The sequence below is a fragment of the Dama dama genome, chromosome 2 (assembly GCF_033118175.1).
Source record: "Dama dama isolate Ldn47 chromosome 2, ASM3311817v1, whole genome shotgun sequence".
Lineage (NCBI taxonomy): Eukaryota > Metazoa > Chordata > Mammalia > Artiodactyla > Cervidae > Dama > Dama dama.
Genome location: NC_083682.1, coordinates 7,565,057 through 7,585,234, shown reverse-complemented (window position 1 = coordinate 7,585,234; position 20,178 = coordinate 7,565,057). Strand labels below are relative to the sequence as shown.

At 50.2% G+C, this 20,178-nt stretch overlaps 2 protein-coding genes across 6 annotated transcripts; one reads left to right on the top strand and one right to left on the bottom strand.

The window, feature by feature from the left end:
- The first annotated feature begins 21 nt into the window (after positions 1 to 21).
- MRPL49 (mitochondrial ribosomal protein L49) lies at positions 22 to 3,965 on the top strand. The gene is made up of 4 exons (XM_061163991.1): positions 22 to 160; positions 1,416 to 1,566; positions 2,338 to 2,462; positions 2,574 to 3,965. The coding sequence occupies exons 1-4, from the start codon at positions 83 to 85 to the stop codon at positions 2,718 to 2,720; spliced, it is 501 nt and encodes a 166-aa protein (XP_061019974.1). The 5' UTR covers positions 22 to 82; the 3' UTR covers positions 2,721 to 3,965.
- On the bottom strand, positions 3,878 to 19,503 carry SYVN1 (synoviolin 1). 5 transcript variants are annotated; one of them, XM_061163966.1, is made up of 18 exons: positions 19,352 to 19,503; positions 13,275 to 13,412; positions 11,228 to 11,384; positions 9,934 to 10,082; positions 9,620 to 9,712; positions 9,378 to 9,530; positions 9,202 to 9,250; positions 8,678 to 8,781; positions 7,898 to 8,024; positions 7,702 to 7,801; positions 7,559 to 7,624; positions 7,347 to 7,463; positions 7,089 to 7,252; positions 6,681 to 6,809; positions 6,433 to 6,588; positions 6,158 to 6,344; positions 5,169 to 5,320; positions 3,878 to 5,093 (listed from the first exon to the last, which is right to left on the bottom strand). In XM_061163966.1, the coding sequence occupies exons 4-18, from the start codon at positions 10,063 to 10,065 to the stop codon at positions 4,987 to 4,989; spliced, it is 1,836 nt and encodes a 611-aa protein (XP_061019949.1). In that variant the 5' UTR covers positions 10,066 to 10,082; positions 11,228 to 11,384; positions 13,275 to 13,412; positions 19,352 to 19,503; the 3' UTR covers positions 3,878 to 4,986. The 5 variants fall into 5 exon arrangements, with proteins under 5 accessions (XP_061019949.1, XP_061019945.1, XP_061019955.1 ...); XM_061163962.1 differs by lacking the exons at positions 11,228 to 11,384; positions 13,275 to 13,412; positions 19,352 to 19,503 and adding an exon at positions 10,921 to 11,143; XM_061163972.1 differs by lacking the exons at positions 11,228 to 11,384; positions 13,275 to 13,412; positions 19,352 to 19,503 and adding an exon at positions 10,721 to 10,846.
- Between the last annotated feature and the right edge of the window lie 675 nt (positions 19,504 to 20,178).

The following is a 20,178-nucleotide window of genomic DNA, read 5'->3' as shown; positions in this document are numbered from 1 at the left end:
CTCGGTCCTGGGCGGGGCTAACAGGGAGGGGCGGGACCAGGCTGGTTGCGCGCGCAGAAAGCTAGTTAGGCGACAGTTCAAGATGGCGGCGGTTATGTTTCGGTTTGTGTTGAGGGGCTGGAGAACCGGTGTCCCGCCGGGCTGCGGATTACGGCGACTGGTGAGAAAGCTGATCCTGGAGCTGGGGGCAGAGGGCTAGGTGTGAGGCTCACTGTGTGCCTTGTAGTCTAAAAACTGCGTCCCTCCCTAGGGGGCACTTTTCTGGAGCTCAGATACAAGATTGACAGAGAAGGTTGCAGGGCCTGGAGCGCGTTTCGGAATGTGGGGCTTGAAATATGATTGGAGGACAACCTGAGTTAATTAAATTAACAGGACCACTTGAGTTAATCAGCACATCCGACTCTCGCTGCCTAGTTTTTTCTGTTTTTGGCTGCCGCCTTTTTTTTTTTTAATTTGAAGAAGCCGGTCCAGAGGGTGAGGATTGGCCCCAGATCATTGGCGACACTTTTGGGAACCTAGGACTCAAGATATATAGGCTGCTTCATCTTTTTATTCTCATTGTAACTCTGGGAGCCCGGGCTTTCTGTTGGGAGAAGTATGGAAGGACAGACTGTAATGTGACCTAAGGTATATTGTTTGCTAATGTCTTAATCTATCTTGGATGTATATAGGAGGTAGTAAAAGCCCTAACTTGTCGAATTAAAAGAATTAAGTGAAAACATGACCCGTAAGCACTTAGTGCCTGGTTGTGTCCATATGAATTTGAGCGTGAAATGTTCCAGGTGAGGGAAGGTCACTTCAGATGAGTGTGGGTGGGAAATTATCAGGATTGCTGAAAGTCCCTAACCCAGAGGTAGAATATTTCAGTAGAATCTTCAGAGAAAACTAAATATTGAAAAATGCCGGATTGGTCAGACCTAGGGTTACTCTTTCCAGAGGTATACACACACTTTCCAGAGGTATACACACACTTCTCATTTGAGTCCCACAAAAATCCTGAGAGGCAGGCCCTTCTGAGTTCCTGACTTGAACCCTTTCTTGTTCAGTCGGTAAGTCGTGTCCCACTCTGCGACCCCATGGACTGCAGCCCACACCAGGCTTTGCTGTCCTTCACGATCTCCTGGAGTTTGCTCAGATTCATGTCTGTTGAGTCCGTGGCACTAACCTCAGCCTTGTACCCTGAGGGTAACCCTGTATCCTCAGACTTGGACCCTGCAGCCTGGCAAACTCAAGTCTGGTGCTTTCCTACTTCCTGACCCCAGGAAAGGGGTAGCAGTGCAGTGAGCGGTCTTTTATTTATACTATTTAAACTCCAGCCTTTTATTTATACTATTCTCTTTGCCTTTAATGTTCCCTTTTTCTACTTGACTGAAGTTCTGTCAGCTGATGGAGAGATTTTTTTTTTTTTGTCTCAGAGCCAGACCCAAGGGACTCCTGATTACCCCGGCTTCCTAGAGTCTGTGGATGAATACTGTTTTGTGGAGCGCCTGTTACCCCCCACCAGCATCCCAAAGCCCCCAAAGCATGAACATTATCCCACTCCTTGTGGTTGGCAGCCCCCTAGAGGTAAGCTGGGTGATGGGGATGGCTTGAAGGCTGCAGGGAAACATCCCCCTCCCTAGTGGTCTGTCTGCCCTGGCCCAGGCTCTTGACTCCCCAGAGGGTTATATTGAGATCACTCGGAGCTAGCATCTTAGGTTCAACAAAGGGCCGGGGATTGGATGCCTGTTTTAGTAGGACCCATCCATTCACACTGTTGGGGTGAGGTCTTCTCATGTGGGAAAAGTGAAGCATAGAGAGATGACCCAAAAACTTCCACCCCGGCCATAATTGAGAACATAGCTTGGGAGTTGGGCAGTTCTGTGTCCAAGTTTCGTTTTGCCATGTATTGCCGGTATGATCTGGTTGCTTAGCTTCTCTCAACCTTAGTTTCAGCAAAATAGAGATCATCTGCTCAGCACATAAAGTGTATTGTGCAGAGCTCGGCCTGTGTTAGGTATTCAATTCTTGTAAATCGCCATCCCTTTGTGCCAGATTGATTTTAGCCTCCCTGACCCAGTGGAGAAGGGCAACGATTGGCTCCAGAGGGAGACCCAAAGATCCAGGGAGGCATAGCCCCAACTTCATTTCTTCTTCAGCACCTGCTGGTGCTGGGCCGGTGCTGGGCCTTGAGGTACCAGTGTGAACAAGCTGATCCTAGGGAAAGAGCAGGTTTCCTGGTCTGAAGTCTGGAGGTGGCTTTGCCGTTGGGCTCACTGACCCTGTACACACTGAGGAGAAAGGCGAGGTGAGAGGACGTCTGAGGACGTTTGACTTACCCCTGTCCCTCTGTCACAGACCCCCCGCCCAACCTGCCCTACTTTGTGCGGCGCTCTCGGATGCACAACATCCCAGTCTACAAGGACATCACGCATGGAAACCGTCAGATGACTGTGATCCGGAAGGTGGAGGGGGACATTTGGGTAAGTGGGTGGGTAGGTCAGGGTCCAATTGTGATCTTTCAGGGCTGAAGGGACAGAAGCCTCTGGAGAGAAGGGTCTCCTGACCAGGTCTGATCCGTCATCTTCCCCCAGGCCCTGCAGAAGGATGTGGAAGATTTTCTGAGCCCACTGCTGGGGAAGACACCTATCACCCAGGTCAATGAGGTGACTGGTACCCTTCGGATCAAGGGCTACTTTGATCAGCAGCTCAAAGCCTGGCTCCTGGAGAAGGGCTTCTGATGTCCAGCTGAGCAGCCTCCATGACAGCATCCCCCTCAGACTGGAGTCCCGGGGATCCCAGGAGGAGGGAGGAGGCTGTTGGAGCAATAAGGAAAGAGGGGGTACAGAGACCAGGGCTGAGGGCTTTGGAGCAGGCCTTGCATGCATAAAGGAGGAAATGGGACTCTGTATGGGTGCCAGCACTGGGGGAGGGCTGTCTAACATTGGAGACCCAGCAGAAACAGCCAAGCTAGAGGGGAGTGTTAATTGCCCCTCTTCCCCACTTTGGCGTGATCCTGCTCTCCCTTCATTGGAGCTCCTTGACTTCAGCTACTCAAGCTTTAGAGGTTGTTAACTGCTCCTCTGTCGAAAGCAATAGCCCAGCCTGGTTTACTGGAGGGTAGCCCAGGGCAGACCCATTGGGCACATTTCTTCCTTGGCCCACAGACCTTCACTGCTACAAAAAATCCCTGAGCCCTTCTAGGTCAGACCTGGCTTGGTAGAGGCTACAGAGAATCCAGGATGACTCATACACAGATCCTGGAGGTCTTCATTTCCAAGTGCCATGCACGTCAGACCCTGGGCTCGCTCATTCCTTTTTCCCGTGGAGAGGTAAAATTGGCCTCCATCTCATTCTGTATTAGAGTTGGACCTGACTGGGTTTCCAGCTCCAGGAAGCTAAGTGAGTAGCTGGCCTGCAGGGCTCCTTGAGAGTTCCTGGCACAGCCCACATCCATCCCTTTCAGGTTGCTGACCTACTATCAAGGCTGGACAGGGTGCTTGAGGCAAGAAGATACTGACCTTTTGTCCCTATCGTCCTATCCTGCCCCAGCCAAGGAACCTTCACACTTGCCCCACCTTGGGAGTTCTAAAGGCCAGAGACCTGAGATCCCACCCTACCCCCACCTCAGCATCAAGCTGGCTCAAGACAGGGTTCAAAGCATGGCCCCCCTACTTGCTCTGACCTCAGGCAGGGCAGTTACCCTCTCGGGGTTCAGTTTCTTCATATGTAAAAAGGGTTTATTTTCTGAAGACCTTAATAATTCAACACTGTGTCCAAGGACAGTACTGCCTTGTATAAATAAACCCACAGACTCCAGGCCACTCTCAAGTCTACAACCTGAGTTTAGAAAAAGAGGGAATGTGGCACACCAATCCTATCACACCAGTTCCACCAGTCATTAATGCAAGTTTTTATTTAGCTGTATATACAATTTAAGCTATTAAAATTTGTACAATATTTACAAATTAAATAATCATCTGAAACTGTCTCCAGCAACTCTTGTAACATAAAACCAAGGGGGAAAAGACAGGGGCAGGCAAGGCCTTGGCTCCTGTGGGACCTACCTGGCCCAGAGCCTTTTCTAAACTGGAAAGATGAGGAGCTCAGCACTCCTCCCCTTTCCTGGGGTCAGGCATTCCAATTCAAAATTTAAGCCAGAAGACATAGCAAGGAAGTAACTCCCTTTCTTCTAAACTCAAGAAAAATTCTGCAAGTTAAGAAGTGGCCTTTCTGTAGGTTCTGAGACTTGCAGTGGTTCAGAAGCAGACACCCCAGCTCTCAGCCTAGAGTGAGGCTGCCTGGTGCCTGCAGGGTGAGACTGAAGTCTCACCTTAAACAAACTACAGGGAGAAAAGGCCCGGAGGGGAGGGGCAGAGCAGGGCCCCTCAGCACAGTCTGCCCGCCCCCCCCCCCCAAGGATACTCCTTTCCCTGAGTTGTGTGGCTGCCAGTAAGACATCAAAGTGCCACAGGGCACAAAGGGCACAGCAGACCACTGCAAAGAGCTTCCGCAGAGTTTAGGTAGGAAAAGAGGTTAGGTACCAGTCTTGGTGGGCGGGCCCAGGAGCAAGTTCCTGGCCTGCCTCCAGCCCCTTGAGTCCACACTCGGGAACCAGAGCTAATACTGTTCGGCACTGCAGCGTGACTCCACACACAAGGGGGGCTCAGAGGGGCTGCCCCTTCTCCCAGAAGGGCGTTGGGGGGGTCAGAGGGCATCTCAGATGCTGCACCTTTCTGCCTTCACAGGCCCAGCAGAATACAGGGCTGAAGGGTTGGAGAGGAAGCCTGAAGTGACCCCAAATCCCCATGGCTGCCAGGGGACTGTAAGGGCTGGAGTTGGCTGGGGCCTCCAGCCTCTTTCCACTTGGTCTGGGGTGCCACCTCCTCCACCCAGAGCTGGGGGTTACTACTCCCCGGTGCAGGGAGGGAGGGAGCTGGCACTTGGTGGCAGGATGTGTCCCAGCGAGGGCTGCTCGAGAGGGGGCAGGTCAAGACTGGGGCATTGTCAGTGGGCAACAGGGGACTCCAGCTTTTGTAGACGGCGGCGGCGCAGCTCCGCTGCGTCAGGCTCCCCATCTTCAGACAGCTCCTCGGTGCCTGCTGACTCAGGAGCTGCGGACAGAGAGGTCCAGAGATGGAACCCAGACGAGTCCCCTGGCCCACTCCCCGCGGGCTGACCGCAACTACCTGAAGGCTTTTCAGGTTCAGGGGCTGGTGGGGAGGCTCCTGGGGATGGAGTGGTGGCCTCAGAGCTGGGGCTGCTGGTGGAAGAGGTGGCAGCAACAGCGGTAGGGGCAGTCTCCTCAGTGGGGTTAACTGCGGTGGCAGGCCGGGGGGGCCTAAGAAAGAGAAGGGACAAGAGGAGGGTGTGGCATCCTGGCCTGACTAGATAGACTGTGCACTTGGTCAGCCTGGCAGGGTGAAGTCCAGCACCAACGAGGTCACCAGCAGATGCCAGTAAGCACGTGTGACTCCTTGAAATTCTGTACCACAGACCGTAAACCACGTACAGGCAGGGACTGCATGCAGGCCGTGTTCACTGTTACACTGCCGAGTCCCCATCTGAGGTGCCAGGCACCTTCTAGACCAACTAAGACAGTCCACCGAATAACCCACAGAGCACACGAGTCTCAGACTCAAGCTCCCCTCCAAGTCTGTACCGACATTGCTGGGTGCCAAGCGCTTTGTACACGTTCCCTGCGAATAGGAATTAAAACACCTCTATTCAAATAAGGTAATGAAAGTCACAAAGTGAGTGAGTGACAGGATCAGGACTTGAACTCGGACCAGGCTAGCTAAACGTGACTTTATCTGCTGTCTCAGATCAAGGGCAGTGATTCCCAAGTCAAAGTGTTACCCTGTGTCAAGAGGGTGTACATGATAAAACTGAAGTACCAGGAATTATGAGTAATCCAACTTTAGGAAGTATAAAGGCACAAGATTCAGGTCAGCTCTTTAATAAACCCCACTCCTCTGTAGATCCAGACAGGCCTTGTGCAGGGGTACGATAAAAAGACACCAAGAACCCTGACACCTTGGGTGTGCCTACAGATAGAATGCCTGAACGAACAGGTGTCAGAGGGCGGCAGGAGAGAAGGGCTGAGAACCACCACCGGGGCCTTCTCTTGGCAGCCCCACACCCCCGCCGCCCGCCCTGGCCCCGGGTGTAGACGTACCCCAGGGAGGCGAGCACGGTGAGGTACTGGTTGATCTGCAGCATGGCGGCATCCAGCAGCGTGTGGATGTTGCGCAGGCTCTGTAGCCGGGCCTCCAGGTGCTGTCGCTCATGGCCTTCCAGAGCCCGCAGCTCCTCTGGGGTCAACCCGGCAAAGCCTGCAGGAGGCACAGGCATCGGGGGGAAGGCTGAAGGGAGAGAGAGAAGCTCAGCCTGGGCTGCCTGGGACTGACACGCCCCCCCTCCCCAAACCACCCCTGGCGAGGCCCCACTTACCAAAGGGCGGAGGCAGGGGCATGCCCATCCAGGGAGGCGGGAAGGGGAAGCCGGGGGCAGGGCTGGCCTCCGGGGAGGAGGCAGGGCCAGGTGCTGGGGCAGAGGCAGCAGCAGCGGCTGTGGTTGTGGCTGCTCCACTGGGCCGAGAAAGGGCGGCTGAAGAGCAAGAACAGGAAGTCAGCAAGTGTTGACGGGCCTCTGCTTCCCTTCCTTCCATCCCCTGGCTGATGCGGTACTGAAGGGCTCACCTGCACTGGTGGACGGAGGGGCCGCAGCCTCTCCTGAGCCGGGGGGAGGTGGGACAGGTGGAAAGGGGCCCATGGGGGGCCACAGTGGGAACATGCCTGGAGGGAAGGGAGGCAGGAGGCCCTGGGGGACTGCAGAGAGAAGACTGATGGTGAGAAAAGGTCCAAACAGAGAGATCCAGGTCGCAGGCAGGGGTCTGGATGTCCTCTGTCCTCTGCTCCCACAGGCCCTCTCTGAGCTCAGCACAGATCACTTGTGACTGCAATCATCTGTGTCTCTTCCTGTGACCAGCCCTCGTGGCCCCCCGAGCCCCTCTAGAGGGCAGGGACTGTTTCACCTCAGGATTTCCCATTCCCAGTCCAGGGCAAGTACCCAACAGTGTTGCACGGCCAGATGAAAGGGCCACTCACAGTTGGGGGGCTGGGGCAGGAGTGGTGGGGCATGGGGGGCAGGTGGCGGCCCCTGATCTGCAGGCTCAGGGGGCGGCGGTGACTGGGTCGGCAGCGATGCCCGAAGGACGTCCATACGGCAGGTGGGGCAGGTCTGCTGCCGCTGGAACCATGAGCGCAGGCAGCTGGGGGTCAAGACCAAGCAGTGATTGGCAGGTCCCTGGGGGTCTGCCTCCCAGAGCCACTCCGGATGCCCAGGCTCCTCTGGGCCTCTCCCACCTGGTATGGAAAATGTGGTTGCAGGGCAGTCTCTTGGCACCAGTCACCATCTCTTCTCGGCAGATAATGCAGACATTGTCCATCGCCTGCAGTTCCTCTGGGGTGGCGTCTGGGTACCTGGTCAGAACAGGCCAAGGGCACGTCAAGACCAGAGCTGGAGGCAGGGCACCCGGGGCAGAGCTTGGGCGAGCAGCTGGGACAGGCCCACTTACAGTGTGTTCATGTTGCGGATAGCTCGGCGAGACATGATGGCGTCAGTCACAGCTTTCTTGAACTGCCTGAGAGGACAGTTTCAGTAGAGGAGGGAGACAGGGGGGGAGGGGTCGAAGGTGTGGCAGGGCCAGGCTAGGCTCACCTCATGGCCAGGTACATCGGCCGGATGGCGAAGAGAGGGAATGTGTGCACCTTGATCATGATGGTCATGAAAGCCATGTACAGCAGAACCTTGATGAAGCCTGGGCGTCAGGGGGACAGAGAGTGGCAGGTCACAAGACTTGGCAGGCAGGGCTGGGGACGCCGGTACGGGGTGGGATGGTCCAGGCTCCTCTCACCTGTGAACAGCTCGGTGTAGAGCATGTACACAGCCTTGTTGTCCCAGGGGTTCTCGCTCTGGAGGTCCACGGAGTGTAGCACATACTTGATGAAGATGGTGAGCACCATGGTCATCAGGATGGCGTACTGGGCATGGGGTGGGGTAGGGAACATAAGAATGCAGCCCCTTGCTCCAGCCAAACTCTCCTACCCCAGGCCTGTGCACAGCGGAGTGCCACAGTACAAGCACCAGCTCGGACACCACCAGGGTCCTCCTCGCTGCTCCACTCACTAGCTGATGTGACTTTCAGCAACTCACTAAACCACTGGGAACTCCAGTTTCTGTCAATTCAGAATTCTGTCAATGACAGAATTAACTGCTCCTGTGTAACAGTGTTGCTTTGCTGATTAAAACAGATGCAGGTCAAGTGCTCAGCACAGGGCCCGGCATACAGGAAGCGCTCAACAAACACGAGCCACCATCGCCGGACATGCCTCTCCAGCTGTCCATCAAGCTAATTCCTTCTGTCCATTACAGCCAGCTCCCCTGGCATCAACTTCCAGGAAGCCTCCCTGAGCAACAGGTCAGGGCTCCTCCACATGTCTTTCTAGGCCTTACCCACTTACCCTTCCTCACTTCTAGGAGTGAGCAGTGGGCAGGGCTGGGACTGACAGGGGCTCCTTGGTGGCCCGCGCAGGCTGGCCACAGAGCAGGCGCTCAGTCAGGGTTTGTGAAGTCATTCAAGGCACGTGCAGTGCCACCTCAGGCTTGTCCTCCCAACCTCCCAAGCCAGTTTTACCTCAAAGCCAAACACCAGCTGCACAGAGGCCCCTCGGGTCAGGATGCTGTGATAGGCATGGCTGACGAAGAGGAAGTCCAGGATACCCAGGAGGAACATAAGGGCTGTGGGGACCCCCCAAATGGGAGGTTGGTGGGGTCAGCCCAGGGCCTGACAGCCACTTCCTGCTCCAAGACAGCTCCCACCCTCAAGCCCACCATGGCCCCAGCCATCTAGTCAGGTGGGCACACTCCATTGAACCCAGTCCCCTGGGATCTCTGGTTCTGTCTAAGGGCAGCCCATGCTCCAGGTGAGGAGGCAAAGAGCTAATAAGGGGCCAGGCAGTTGAGAAGCCTTGGAGTGGAACAGGGCAGAGATGATGCAAATTAATTTCCTAAATTATCTTTCCTGTACAGCTGTGGGTGGAGCGGGCAGCCTGTGCTCTATGGTATGCTCCATGGTTAATGACTTTTCATGTTCCAGTCCTTCATGGTGCCTCTTCTCCCTCCAGCTCCCTCCTCTCCACTCCCGTGGGTCTCACTCACAGACAATGCGGCAGTGAAAGAGCCAGGAGATATTGGGGCTGCGTTCCATCTGAGGCAGAGCAGAGAGGGGGCCTGTCAGGAAGTCTGGGGCTCACCCCACACCCTCAATGCAGCCCTCACTCCACAAGTCTGCCCTCCAGCCACTCTGCTCCAGAGAACCCCCTGACCCAACTCACAAAGTCCACACGGTCCTCAGCCAGCCAGTGAAAACACTTGAGGAAGAGAAGGAGAGTAAAGAGAGCAACAAAGCGGGGGCTGAAGTCGTCCCGAAAGACGGTGAAGGCCAGACAAGTCTCAGTGACAGCATACCAGGAACGTTCCAGAAGGTGCTGGAGGTTGAACAAGGAAGAACATAGAACTCAGACATTCTGTTTGCCCAGCTCCCTGCCCCTCACCTTCGGAGCCATAAACATCTTACCTCCATCTCTGCTGCCCTCAGCTGTCCGAAAAACACCTTGCCCATCACCTTGCCCAAGAGGAAGACAAGGACGAAGGCCTGGATATACAGGACCTAGGAGTGAAGAGAGGCTATGTTTTGAGGTCACTTTCTGCCTAGTTCTGTCCGGGGCTCATCATTCAAGAACCTCTCCACATCCCCATCACAACTGGTTCCTAATTAGGTCTGGCAGCTACTTCACTTTTCTCCTACCTACCTGACCTTTAGCCCCACCCCTGTCTCAAGCAGACTCCTCCTTCCCTCCCAGGGAGTTCCTCCCTGAGCCTTGAACTCACTGCCATGCTGGGGCTAGACTTCGTCAGGTACACCACCGTGGGGTAGAACTGGTGCTTGAGGTAGTAAGCATGAGCCACCACGGCCCCGGTCAGCGCCAGGCTGGCCGCCATCATCACGGCAGTTCGGAACATTGCCCTGGCCTGAGGATCTGCAAGGGGAAAGGAAAGAATTGTTGACACCCATACCGTGCAAACCTAGCACCGTGCCTGAGACGCAGTGTTAATAAATAGGAGAAAGGAAAGAAAACCTCACTTCGTCCTCACCATCATCGCGTCAAAAATAACATATGCTCCCCTATCTTACAAATTAGAACTGACACTCAAAGGGGTTAAGTGATCACACTGACGCAAGGCCTGGAGCCTGGGTTAGTCCAGTTTCAAATCTAGGGCTCTTTCCACGCTGCCTGCTAGACCGCCGTCTCTAGGGAAGAATGAGGAAAGGCAGCAAAGTCGGAGGAGGGACCTGCTCCCTTTGCCCCTAAAAGTGGCTTTGATGGGGTGGGATGCAAATGTAGAAACCTCCAGAAGCGGGAACAGGCCGCCTGGTCTGGGAGAAGCCAAGGCGCTGGGAGGCGCAGCCGGGCAGGGGCAGCGCCAGTGACAGCTCGGTCAGGGTGGGCAGCTCTGACGCGCGCCCCGCGGGAGCGGGGCGGGGTACGTCAGCCTGGAACCCTGGCGTCCCCCACCCCCTGGGGCAGTGTCAACTCGGGGCACCAGAGAAACGGCCGACCGTCAGGATGCAGGAGCGGGACGGATAGGGACCCGGGTCGCCCCCACCGCCGCGCACCTGTAAGCGCCAGGAGCTGCGAGCGTCGCAGGCGGGGCCGGGCCTCCGGGAGAGCGGCCGCACGGGCGCCCGTCTACCGCCAGCTGACAGGCCGACAGCGGGCAGCGGGGCTGAGGGGGCGCGTCAACCCCGGAGGCCTCGAGGGGAACGCCCAGACCCCGACTCCAACCACAACCCGGGCCCGACCCCGGCCCACTCACCAGGAGCCCAGCACCGCGAGCCCGCTCAATGCCCGCGACTGCGGAGGCGGCTCCGGTTAACAACACTCCCCACCCCCTGCGAGCCGGAACTTGGAGGGTGAGACACCTCACTTCCGGCGGGGCGGGGCGGGGCGTGGGTCGTACCACGCGCCCCCTTCCCGTGCCCACGCTGCCGGTGGCGCCGGGAGCGGCAGTCCCACCACCCGTCTGGGGTTCGCGCCTACGGTTCGCGCAACAGATGAGAGAGGCGAGAGGTGGTCTGAGCGGCAGAGGGGCACCCGGAGAAGATTAGAGTCTCCCCATTTACTAAGCACAGATGGTAGCGTCTCCGCCGCTGAGTGGATTTAACTTAGCCGAAGACTCCGGCTCTCAAAGCTGCTAGCGGGCGACGAGGGTGGGAGGGGAGTCCGTGCGGGCCGTACCATTCGGAGGGGCTGCGTAGGGAAGGGAAGGACATTACAGGCCTAAAAGAAATAAACAGAATGTCTTAGAGACTCATTCCAAGGGGACTCACAACAGTTTGATAAGTTAGGTGCTTTCTGAGAGAACTGGATGCAGGAAAGTAAAACGTGTTCCCTCCTAGATCACCCCCAAATTGGGTGGGAGTGAGTTAGATCCCCGTGGCTGCTACTGATTGCTCAAAATAGAGTTACGCGGACCAATCAGAAAAAGAAGTGAAAACTGCTGGCCTATAGGAAGAGGAAAGCCGTTGAGCCGTTGCTAGGGGCGGAAGGTAGCGTTGCCTAGGGCTAGCTCCAACTCCATAGGGGTAGCGGGTAAAGAAGACGCAATCCAAGGGCGGGTGTTCTGAGTCTGCCCCAGGGCAAAGTTTGCTGAGCCGCGGGAGGGAGGTGTACCTGGGACCGAGTAGAAGATAGACCTTTCATTCCGGTTCACCTTGCGATGGGAGTGTTCTGTGCAAAGGGAGTGACTTCCCCGTCGCGTGTCTGCACCCCGCCCCAAGCCTACTGCGTTGCTGTTCTTAGATCGTTCTGTCCTGGGCCGCCGTAGCCACAGCTCGCCAGATCTTGGGCTGTCATCAGCCCACCCAGTTTGCTCATTGACAGAATAGAGCTAATGCGCCCACCGTGCGTTGAGTGTACCTCCGTCATCGCATTTAATCATCAACCACTAAAGTTGATAAGCTGCGTGGTGCGAGTCTCATTTTGTCCTGTGTGCTCAGTCACTTCAGTTGTGTCGACTCTTTGCGGCCCTATGGGCTGCAGCCCGCCAGGCTCCTCTATCCAGGGGATTCTTAAGGCAAGAGTACTGGAGTGGGGTGCCAAGCCCTTTTCCAGAGGAATCTTACCGACCCACGGTTCTAACCGTGTCTCCTGCATTGCATTCTACGTGTTCTTATTTTATACATTCTCATTTTATATGTTGGAAATTTAGGTATAGAGATTTAGCAAGTCCTGGGATGGACACCGGATCTGTCAAACTCAATTCCCATACTGTTAGCCTCAGTCACCTTTACCACCACTGGTTAACCTGAGTTGGCCTGACCAGTTTAACTTATAGCCTGTCACTGAGCTGGCTCCCCCATAAGACCATCTATGGCTTCCTAATGACTATATCCAGTGGGCAGCTTTCAGTTCTTGAGTGACTCAACCGTGCTCTCCTTTCTTCCTTCTGCACCGATAGCATGAGGGATCTTTGATACTCCAGGGATGGGATCCCTGCACCCTGCAGTAGAAGTATCCAGTCTTAATCACTGGACTGCCAGGGACAACCCCATCTCTCTGTTCTTAAAAGTCTTCTCCTTGAGCGTCTGTGACTCCACATGCCTCTGTTTTCCCCCCAATTATGTATCTGCCCTCTTCCTCTTCCCTTCATTTAAATGTTCCTTGCATAGTCCTTTCCTTCTTCAAGGAATGTCTTTCTCCTCAATTATCATCACAGTAAACATTGCTTAACTCCTTGAGTTGGATGGGGGCCCCTTCTAAGTGTTCCCAGGATGTTTTGTGCTTCTGGTATAGTGGCTTTCAGCACCCTGGACTGATATTGGCAATGGACTTTACTCTCATTTTTAGAGGCCCTGAGCTTAAGGATGGAGGCCTGAGTCTTTTTGCTCCACACGGAACAGAAGAAGTAGATTTCCAAGCAAGCAGTATCACCGCTGATGAGACTTCTCTGGTTGAACTGCTAGGAGAAATAGGCAAATCCATAATAACGGTCAAAGGGTTTAATAAGCTTCTCTCATTCATTGATAGAACAAGTAGGCAGAGAATCAGCCAGAACATAGTAGACTTGAGCAATAGCATTAATCACTTGTCCTGATTAACATTTACAGAACACTTTATATGTTCTGTTAAAGCATACATGTTTTTCTTAAATGAATATAGAACACTTACCTAGACTGATAGTGTGTGTGTGCTAAGTTGCTTGTTCATGTTAGGCTTTGTCCTGCCAGGCTCCTCTGTCCATGGGATTTTCCAGGCAAGGATAGTGGAGTGGGTTGCCATTTTCTCCTCCAGGGAGACAGATTTATTCTGGGACAGTAAACAAGACTCAATAAATTTAAAAGAATTCAAGTCATAGAAAGTATTTCTATGACCACAATAGAATTAACTGCAATCAAGAGAAATCCTTGGAACATCCCCAAATTTTTGGAAACAAAACACTTTTAAGTAAGTAATGGATTAAAGAATAAACCACAAGAAAAATTAGAAAGTATTTTTAACTGAGTGAAGGTGAAAACACAAGTAATAGAACTTAAAGAATTCCACTAAAGAAGTATTTGGGGGAAATTTATAGCACTAAATTCTTATCTTAGAAAAGAAGAAAGTATTGTAATTATGACCTTTGCTTCCACCTTAAGAAACTGGAAAGAGAAGAGAAAAATTGAACCCCAAATAAGCAAAATAAAGGAAGTAATCAAATCCAGAAAGGAAATCAATGAAATAGAATACAGAAATAAAAATCAAAGGAAAAGCTGGTTCTTTAAAAAGATAAGTAAAGTTGATAGACTTTTTAATCAGATTGATCAGGACAAAAAGAGAAAGACACAAATTACTGATAGCAGGATTGAGAGGGGTGACATCTGTATAGATTCTACAGATATTGAAAAGGCAATAAGAGAGTATCATGAACAATTTTATGCCAACAAATTATACAACTTCTAAGATGAGCAAGGCAAGGATGTCTGCTTTTTCCACTTCTACTTAACATTGTGCTGGAGGTCCTGGCCAGGAGACTAAGGCAAGGGGAAAAAAAATACAGATTGTAAAAGAAGAAATAAAACTGTCTTTGTTCACAGTCAACATTATTGTCTATATAGATACTACTAAGTGCTTCCCTGGTGGCTTAGTCGGTAAAGAATCCACCTGCAATGCAGGAGACCCAGGTTCAATCCCTGGGTCAGGAAGATTTCCTGGAGAAGGAAATGGCAATCCACTCCACTATTTTTGCTTGGGAAATCTCATAGAGGAACCTGGTGTGCTATAGTCCATGGAGGCACAGAGTTGGATATGACTGAGTGACTAAACCATCACCAAGGAATCCACCGGAAAACCAGTAAAACTAAGTGAGTTCAGCAGGTGTAGGATGGAAGGTCAGTATGCAAGAGAAACTACATTTCTAAATAGTAGTAGTAAACAATCAGAAATTAAAAATTTAAAAATACTACTTCAGTTCAGTTCAGTCTCAGTCGTGTCCGACTCTTTGCAACCCCATGGACTGCAGCACGCCAGGCTTCCCTGTCCGTCACCAACTCCCGGAGCTTGCCCAAACTCATGTCTATCGAGTCAGTGATGCCATCCAAACATCTCATCCTCTGTCATCACCTTCTCCTCCTGCCTTTAATCTTTCCCAGCATCAGGGTCTTTTCCAATGAGTCAGTTCTTTGCATCAGGTGGCCAAAGTATTGGAGTTTCAGCTTCAGAATCAGTCCTTCCAATGAATGTTCAGGACTGATTTCCTTTAGGATGGACTGGTTGAATCTCCTTGCAGTCCAAGGGACTGTCCAACATCACAGTTCAAAAGCATGAATTCTTAAGCGCTCAGCTTTCTTTATGGCCCAACTCTCACATCCATACGTGATTACTGGAAAAACCACAGCTCTGACTAGACAGACCTTTGTCAGCAAAGTGATGTCTCTGCTTTTTAATATGGTATCTTGGTTGGTCATAGCTTTTCTTCCAAGGAGCAAGCGTCTTTTAATTTCATGGCTGCAGTCACCATCTGCAGTGATTTTGGAGCCCAAGAAAATAAAGTCTGTCTCACTGTTTCCATTGTTTCCCCATCGATTTGCCAAGAAGTAATGGGACCGGATGCCATGATCTTAGTTTTCTGAATGTTGAGTTTTAAGCCAGCTTTTCCACTCTCCTCTTTCATCTTCATCAAGAGGCTCTTTAGTTCTTCTTCACTTTCTGCCATAAGGGTGGTGTCATCAAACAATAGGGAGGGAACACAGCCCCGCCCATCAACAGAAAATTGGATTAAAGATTTACTGAGCATGGCCCCGCCCATCAAAACAAGACCCAGTTCCCCCACAGTCAGTCTCTCCCATCAGGAAGCTTCCATAAGCTTCTTATCCTTATCCAACAGAGGGCAGACAGAAAACCACAATCACAGAAAACTGATCACATGGACCACCCATACCCATGTACTGCTCAGTCGTGTCAGACTCTTTGTGACCCTGTGGACTGTAGCCCACCAGGCTCCTCCATCCATGGGATTCTCCAGGCAAGAATACTGGAGTGGGTTGCCACTTCCTTCTCCAGGGGATCTTCCCGACTCAGGGATCGAACTCCGGTCTCCCGCATTGCAGGCAGACACTTTAACCTCTGAGCCACCAGGGAAGCCCAACATGGACCACAGCCTTGTCTAACTCAATGAAACTATGAGCCATGCCATGTAGGGCCACTCAAGATGGATGAGTCATGGTGGAGAGTTCTGACAAAAACATGGTCCACTGGAGAAGGGAATGGCAAACCACTTTAGTATTCTTGCCTTGAGAACCCCATGAACAGTATGAAAAGGCAAAAAGATATGACACTGAAAGATGAACTCCCCAGGTCAGCAGGTGCCCAATACGATATTGGAGAAAAGTAGAGAAATAATTCCAGAAAGAAGGAGGAGATGGAGCCAAAGCAAACACAATGCCCAGTTGTGGATGTGACTGGTGATGGAAGTAAAGTCCAATGCTGTAAAGAGCAATATTGCATAGGAACCCAGAATGTTAGGTCCATGAATCAAGGTAAATTAGAAGTGGTCAAACAGGAGATGGCAAGAGTGAACGTCAACATTTTAGGAATCAGTGAACTAAAATGGACTCAAATGGGTGAATTTAATTCAGATGACCGTCGTATCTACTACTGTGAGCAAGAATCCTTTAGAAGAAACAGAGTAGCCCTGATAGCCAACAAAAGAGTCCAAAATGCAGTATTTGGGCACAATCTCAATGATCCAATAATCTCTGTTCGTTCCCAAAATACTAATTACATAGCATTAAAATATGACATACTTAATGATAAAAGTTAATGTAAAAATATGCAAGACTTGTATACTGAAAAGTACAAAACATTGCCAAGAGAAATTAAATATCTAAATAAATGGAGAGATATACCATATCTATGGAGCAGAACACTCAATACTTCTATGATGTCAATAAAAGGGAGAAGATTAATAAAGTACAAAGCTGGCTCTTTGAATAAGCTAATAGGCAAAACTCTGGCAAGGCTGATCAAGAACATAAAGTGAAGGTAAAAGTAAACAATATAATGAATAAAAATGGGAGATAACCACAAACACAGCAAAGATTTAAAAATAATAAGAATATAATAGGTGTAATTTTATGGCAATACATTTGAAAACTTAGGTGAAAGGAATAATTTCCTAGAAAAAAAAAGGTGTGTAAAACTGACCCAACACAGAATAGAGAACATGAATAGACCAATAAATATTTTTAAGATGGTTCAGTATTATCTCCATTTCTCCTCCAGACACAACTGATTATCCATGTGGAAAATAACTGGATTTCTATTTCACACCGTATACAAAAATCAGTTCTAGGAAAATTGATTCACTTAAATGTTAAAAAGCAAAAATTTTAAACTTTCAGAAGAAAATATGGGGAAACATGAGGTAGTCAAGGATTTCTTTACTTTTTTCTGTATACAGAGATTTTATTCAATTTTAAAAGAAAATGAGAACTGTAGACAGTGCTTTGACCCTATAACAAAGCAAATCTGGCCAGCTTTGAACCAAATTCCAAGAGTAGCCAGCTTCTATTTTTCAGCAGCTGGCAAGAAGGATTTCTTTAAAAAGACCCAATAAAATATAAAAAATAAAAAGACCCAACAAGCACAAACCATAAAGGAAAACAAATATGGATAATTTTGACTTCATTAAAACATGAAATTTCTATGCACTAAAGATTCCATAAATAGGGTTAACAGTGAATGTGAAGAATCATACGAGGTGATGGAAATGTCCTAAAACTGATTTATGATGATGGTTGTACAACTTGATAAATTTACTAAAAATCTTTTGAAATGTTCACTTGAAGTGGGCAAATGACATATATCAGATAAGCCTCAGTAAAGTTATACCATTAAAAAACAATTAAAAGATTCCATAAGTAAAGAAAACAGTATGTGACAGATTGGTAGAAGACTAAGGATTAGTATCCAGAATATGAAGAGCACTCTTCCAAATCAACAAGAAAACCCGAAAGAAAAATGGTTGGAGTGCTTTTCTAGTTGTTAGATGAAATGCTGTTTTATTGATTCCTGGACTGTGTAATAAAGCCAGTTAATCCATGAAACTTGAAAAGGTATTCAACCTCACCAATAAATAGGGAAATGAATGTACAAAGAAAAATGAGATATTATTTTTTTATTCATAGTGTTGGCAAAAAGTAAAAAGTCTTAACATCCCTGTCCCTAGTGATCCAGTGTTTAAGACTTCACATTTCCACCACAGAGGGCATGAGTTCCATCCTGGTGGGAACCAAAATCCCACATGCCGAGAGGCGTGGCCAAAAAGAACAGTAAAGCAAAGTAACTCTGGTGGAAGAAGGTAAAGGAGAGTGGTTTGGCAATATCTGGTAGATTGAAACACATAGCTGCCCTTCAACCTAGCAATTTCACTCCTTGAGAAAGTCTCGCATGTGTACAAAAAGGACACATACAGAGAATATTCATTGTGGCTCTTCATAAGTAGAGGAGACATCCAAGTAGGCATTCTTAGAAGAGAATTCATAGGTAAGTTGTAATTTAACCATGCGGTGGAATATTGTATACTGAAAATAAACAGAGGGAAAACTCAGCAGTGACCACAGGACTGGAAAAAGTCAATTTTCATTCCAATCCCAAAGAAGAAAAATGCCAATGAATACTACCTTACAATTGTGCTCATTTCACATGCTAGCAAGGTGCTCAAAATCCTTCAAGCTAGGCTTCAGCAGTACATGAACTGAGAACTTCCAGATGTACAAGATGGGTTTCAAAGAGGCAGAGGAAACAGAAATCAAATTGCCAACATTCATTGGATCATGGAGAAAGCAAGGGAGTTCCAGAAAAATGTCTACTTCTGCTTCATTGACTACTCTAAAGCCTTTGACTGTGTTCACACCAAACTGTGGAAAAATTTTAAAGAGATGGAAGTCCCAGACCTCCTTACCTGTCTCCTGAGAAACCTGTATGTGGGTTAGGAAGCAACGGTTAGAACCTTACATGGAATAACTGTTCAAAATTGGGAAAGGAATATGACAAGGCTGTATATTGTCATCCCGCTTATTTAACTTCTGTGCAGAGTACAACATTTGAAATGCTGGGCTGGATGAATCACAAGCTGGAATCAAGACTGCTGGGAGAAATATCAACAACTTCAGATATGCAGAAGATACCAGTCTAATGGCGGAAAGTGAAGAGGAGCTGAAGAATCTCTTGACGAGGGTTAAAGAGGAGAGTGAAAAAAGCTGGCTTAAAACTCAACAATCAGAAAACTAAGATCATGGCCTCCAGTCCCACCACTTCATGGCAAATAGAAGGGGAAAAAGTGGAAGCAGTGAAAGATTTTATTTTCTTGGACTCTGCTCTGGGCAAAGCCAGGGGACAGCCACCACTGGGTTAGACCGCCTGGGTGTCCTAGGAGGGCAGAGCAGGGCCCGAAGTCCGAGTCTCGGCCCGCTGCAGTGGGTAGGCAGCCAGGTGTGAGGCCACACTAGGACTCAGCCAGGGGTTCAGTGGAAGGGACACCCGATACAGAGGACAGGCCCAGGGACATCACCCATCACCCAGGTCTCGCACAGACAAAGAAAGGTGTGGCTTGGGCAATCAGCTGGCACCCAGGCCATTAGCACACTTGTGTGGAAGCTGTTCCCCCTCAGAGTGGGGCTGGATGCTGGGAACTCAGTTGTGAGCAGAAAGACACTTTCTGCCCTCATGAGCCTTCCTGCCCAGGATAAGAAACCTAAGGCACATACCTTTCCTCCTGCTTCTCCCTTGCTCCTATCTTCTTCCTGTTAGAACAGATGGAGTTTCCCTCCTCCCATGGGTTTTTATTCATCCAACAAGTATATACTGAGTCGCCACCATTAGCCAGCCCTTGTTCTAAGTGTAGAGAATGAGTTTGTGGACAAAAGAGATAAAAATCTCTGCCCTCCTGGAGCGTGCAGTCAATAAAAGAGGACAAACAAGGAAACACATAGGGAAGTGAGGACTTTGGGAAATCCATAGCGGAGGGGAGGGACTTCGTTGGCGGTTCAGTGGCTGAGACTTTGAGCTCCCAACACAGGGGCCCTGGGTTTGATCCCTAGTCAGGGAGTTAAATCCCACAAGCTGCAACTAAGAGTTAGCATGTGTGTGTGTGTGTGTGTGGTCGCTTCAGTCACGTCCAACTTTTCACAATCTTATGAACTATAGCTTGCCAGGCTCCTCTGTCCATGGGATTCTCCAGGCAAGAATACTGGAGTGGGTAGCCACGCCCTTCTCCAAGGGATCTTCCCAACCCAGGGATCAAACCAGCGCACCTTATATCTCCTGCAGTAGCAGGTGTGTTCGTTACCACTAGCACCACCTGGGAAGCCCAAGAGTTCAAATGCCGCAACTAAAGATCCCACTTTAGTTTAGATCCCAAACAAAACATATTTTTAAAAATTACAAAAAGGTAGAGAAGGTGGAGCAGATGAGGAGGATCCTGAGTGTTTGAAAGGTGGAGAGACAGTTCTGTCTGAGCTGGAGGTGGGTATAGATGTGAATTCAGGTAAATACAGGAGTGGGAAAAGAGACGTGAGGAGTGGGGAGAAGCTGG